The sequence below is a fragment of the Lactuca virosa genome, chromosome 7 (assembly GCF_052849685.1).
Source record: "Lactuca virosa cultivar CGN04683 chromosome 7, Lactuca_virosa_CGN04683_v6, whole genome shotgun sequence".
Classification (NCBI taxonomy): domain Eukaryota; kingdom Viridiplantae; phylum Streptophyta; class Magnoliopsida; order Asterales; family Asteraceae; genus Lactuca; species Lactuca virosa.
This window is the reverse complement of record NC_136432.1, coordinates 177437971-177442199: the sequence shown is the minus strand read 5'-3', so window position 1 is coordinate 177442199 and position 4229 is coordinate 177437971. Positions and strand designations below refer to the sequence as shown.

The 4229-nt window shown below is 36.1% G+C and overlaps 1 protein-coding gene across 1 annotated transcript; it reads right to left on the bottom strand.

Annotated features, from left to right (window-relative positions):
• Positions 1-2548: 2548 nt before the first annotated feature.
• On the bottom strand, positions 2549-2914 carry LOC145127340 (uncharacterized). The gene has a single exon (XM_079062556.1). The coding sequence runs from the start codon at positions 2912-2914 to the stop codon at positions 2549-2551; it is 366 nt and encodes a 121-aa protein (XP_078918682.1).
• Positions 2915-4229: the final 1315 nt, after the last annotated feature.

Sequence of the window (4229 nt, the reverse complement as noted above, 5' to 3'; positions counted from 1 at the left end):
TTGTAGCTACCCGGTTCATCCAAATTTATCAATTTCCTATCACTGACAAACGTGTCACCATCTATAGTAATATGGAAGCCATAAAATCAGGTGGCATGCTAACTCTACTGGAACTCCTAAGAGGTAATGACTTTTCTATTTGTTCAATAGGAACTTCTTCTTCTGGTTGAGTGCTAGTATCATCTAAGGCTCATTCACTGGTTGACTCTTGAATTCTTCAAGGTCAATAGTACTCTCACTGCCATCTTTGAATATGAGCTCTCTCTAGAAAGACTCCCCTTCTTGCTACAAAGACCACGTTCTCACTAGTTCTGTAGAACAAATATCCAAAAGACTACTTTGGGTAACCAATGAAAATACACTCCTCACTTCTAGCTGCTAGCTTGTCATGAGTCTCTCGTCTTACGAAAGCTTCACAACCCCAGACTTTGATATGTGCTAACGAGGTAACTTTCCCTGTCCACATCTCATGAGGTGTTTTGGCAACCTTCTTTGTAGGGATTGAAGATATGGGCGGTTGTCTCTAAGTCATACCCCCAGAAGTGAATAGGAAGAGAAGCATAAATCATCATGGAACAGGCCATGTCTAACAAGTTCCGATTATGCCTCTCAGCCACACCATTCAATTGTGGTGTCCTAGGAGGATTCGATTGTGAAACTATTTGTTGGATTAGGTGTCTCAGCCCATAACTATAATTATTATATACTTGATTTGATAGTGGCATGGTCCTTTTGGGCTGCCTTCACTCCAGCAACTTGACATGATGACTTTTGGAGAGAGAGGTTGAATTTATTATTTGGAATAATAAATTGATTTATTAATCTACTATGAAAATAATATATTAATTAGAAATCATGTCATTCAGTTAGTATTTAATCAGAAATTAATTTGGAATTAAAGGAACTGATTAAAGGAACAGGTGTTGTTTTGCAAATCATTGATAGTTGTGAAACTGGGGTCTTGGACTCCTTGGATAGGAGTGGACGAAAATTATAGGGTGGCCCTATAAGATTTTCGTCCAACGCCTTCCAAAGAGGAATCCATGGGTTGCTTAGGCCTTAAGCAGGGAATCAGGGTTTCCTCCTGCAAACCTAGCTTTGGGACTAAGCCACCTCATGTATAAAAGGGATGTAACCCTTAGATTTTTGGCCCTATGCCTTAAGAACCCTAGTGGAGCCGATTTCTAAGTGTATTCCCTCCTCTCTCCTCTCATCCTCTTGCTAGTGATGTTTGTGAGCCATTAGATGTGCATCATTTGAGGTACTAAGCTTTCAAGAGTCAAGGATCTTCAATGTGTTCTTGTTATTGCTACATAACAAGTGAGGTAAACTTCTAAACCCTAATTATATGTAATTTTCGAATTATATATGCTATATCTAGGGTTTTTGCTTTGGTATTCAATTTGCATGTTCAACTAGTGAAAAACTTAGATCCAAAGCAATTAGGGTTGCATGATCACATAGGTTATAGTTATGCTCATAAGCCATCACTATTCTACATTCCTTTAGATAGTCGTTGAACTCGATACTAAGATACTCTCCGCCTCTATCGGATCTTAGCATCTTTATCTTCCTGCCCAATTAATTCTCGACTTCTTGTTTAAACTCTTTAAACTTTTCAAAGGTTTCTGACTTATGCTTGAGTAAGTATATATACTCATATATGCTATAATCATCAGTGAAAGTCACATAGAATCGATTTGTATCCCTTATGGATGATCTAAAGAGTCCACACACATCTGTGTGTATGAGATCCAACAAACCTTCACCTCTTTCACAACATCCAGTGAAAGGTGATTTTTTTCATCTTTCCCAATAGATAAGATTCACATGTATCATCTGACCTTAGGTAAAATGATTCCAATACTCCATCCTTTTGGATTTTGGCGATTTGTTTCTTGTTAATGTGTCCAAGACGACAATGCCATAAGAACGCTTTGCCTAAACTATCAACACACGTCACAGTTTCATATACACCATCACAAGGTAAAGCTTCAAATATATAAACACCATTTTTATAAGCAGAAATAGAACCACTCAAATCATTAAATGAATATCTAAACCCTTTTCTGAAGAATGCATGAAAATAGATAATGTTTCTTATCATTTCTGATGAGTAGCAACAATTTATTAAATCTTAACCAACACCATTACTAAGCACTAGACTATAAACTCCAATCATGGTAACATGATAAGATCGCCTATTCCCCATGATCAAGTTCATTCTATTGTGCTCCACCTCCCCACTTCTTCTTATCCCCTGCAAATCAGAACAAAATCCACATCATGTATCAATATTAAATGAAATAGTGTATATACCTGCAGAAGTTTGCTTCACTTTTTCATCTTTGATATCTTGCATATACTTTGGGCAGCTTCTTTTCCAATGCCCCTTGTCGTTGAAGTAAAAGAAAATAGCCTCTTTGGGATTAGAAGAGGGTGGGTTATCAGAACTAAACTTTCCTTTAGGGTCACTACTGGATGACCCTACATGAGACTTTCCCTTCCAGTCTTGCTTGGGAGGACCTTTCCTCTTTTTACCCTTTCCCTATCCAATAGCTAGGACGGGAGCACTAGCAAGAGTGGAGGCTAAACCTTTTCCCTTCATTTCCGCTTCATCTCTCTGCGGAAGGTTGTGAAATTGAGCCAATGTGGTCTCAGTGTTGTTCAGATGATAGGTCAGGTTGAACTGATCATAACAACTAGGTAAGGAGTTTAGGACTATATCCATAGCCAACTCCTTATCAAAATGCACATTTAGCCTAACAAGGCACTCCACATAACGTTGCATTCTTTGCACGTGGCTACAGATAGATTCTCCCTCCTTCATCTTACACGTCATGAGAGACTTGACCACTTCGTACTTTTCTTGATGAGCTTGCTTATGGTATTTTTCCATAAGGTCCTTGCTCATCTCGTAGGCCAGTAGTCCTCATAAAACTTCTATAGCTCAGGGGTCATGATGGCTACCATGATGCAAGCAACTTTTTTTTTGCATCATCGTAGTGCTTTTGGTAGGAGACGTATTCTCCAGGAGTAGCTTTTCCTTCTTTGACTTCAATGAGTTCCTTTTCGAGAAAATACTCTTTGTTCTCAAATCGAAGGGCCATCTTTATATTTCGCATCCAATCATTATAACTAGAACTATCAAATATGACTTTGGAGCATATAGAGGGAAAGGAGAAGTTATGGTGGTTGGAGGAGGAGGAAGCATAAGCATCAGTTAGAGTAGACATTTATAAAAGGAAGGTAGTTTTAGTTAGATAAGAATAATCCTTAATATACTAACCCAAAATAAAATATTAAGGCTAGGATCCAACTATATGATTCACAAATTAGAAAACGGATGTCGTAATCAAATTGTAATTTTATAAAGGTAGGTAAATGACGATTTACCAATTTCACCAATAGGAAACAAAATTAGGTTAAGTAAAATTCATAGGTCTTTTGAGATTCATTGAAACTGTTTAATGGCATGTTTAATCTCAGATTATGCTATTCTATTTGTGACTGGGATACCGTGGATCACAAATAAGATGTGAATAACCATGCAAATGTTCTTGGTAACCTCATTGTCATTTATCATCCCAATTGGTGTGCTAGTAAACCACACATGCTCCATCAATAATGATAATTTATGAGATACCTATTACAACTCTTTATTAGTACATATTAGTGTGTTGGTTAACCACACAAGCTCCACTAACGACTTATAAAGTGTAATGTGCAATTTGATAGGTTAGCATACTAATTCACATTTTTCCTAAAGTAACTAGATTTGGGATTTAAAAAAAGGTTCTAGTACTTTTTAATATCATTATACTTTTAATGAGAATTAATGTCCTATCAAGTCCGTTCTGCTAACGACCCTCCACCAATCAAGGAAGCGGTGGGTGAGAGTGCACACACATTTAATTGTCATTTTATAGGCAGTTTCCTTATACTCCCTTATAGACCGACTTCGTGAATGAGGCATACTAGCGACTTGACTGACTTAGTCTTATACATATAATATATTAACAATTATTAATAATATATAAGGTGTATTTTAAACAAAATACCAGGTTTATTCTATTTAAACTTCGAAATTAATAAAACATTAATTTAAATTCAAAAATAAACCAAATGATTTAATATTTATCTATTAATTAAAAATTAATTAAATATATTAAATCAATTAAGGATTAACTAATTAAATTAATCAAATAATTTAATCATAATCCTTACCC

What these genes read in the sequence shown, in the direction of transcription:
- LOC145127340 (XM_079062556.1), bottom strand. Translation starts at nt 2,914, where the DNA reads ATGAGCAAGGACCTTATGGAAAAATACCATAAGCAAGCTCATCAAGAA.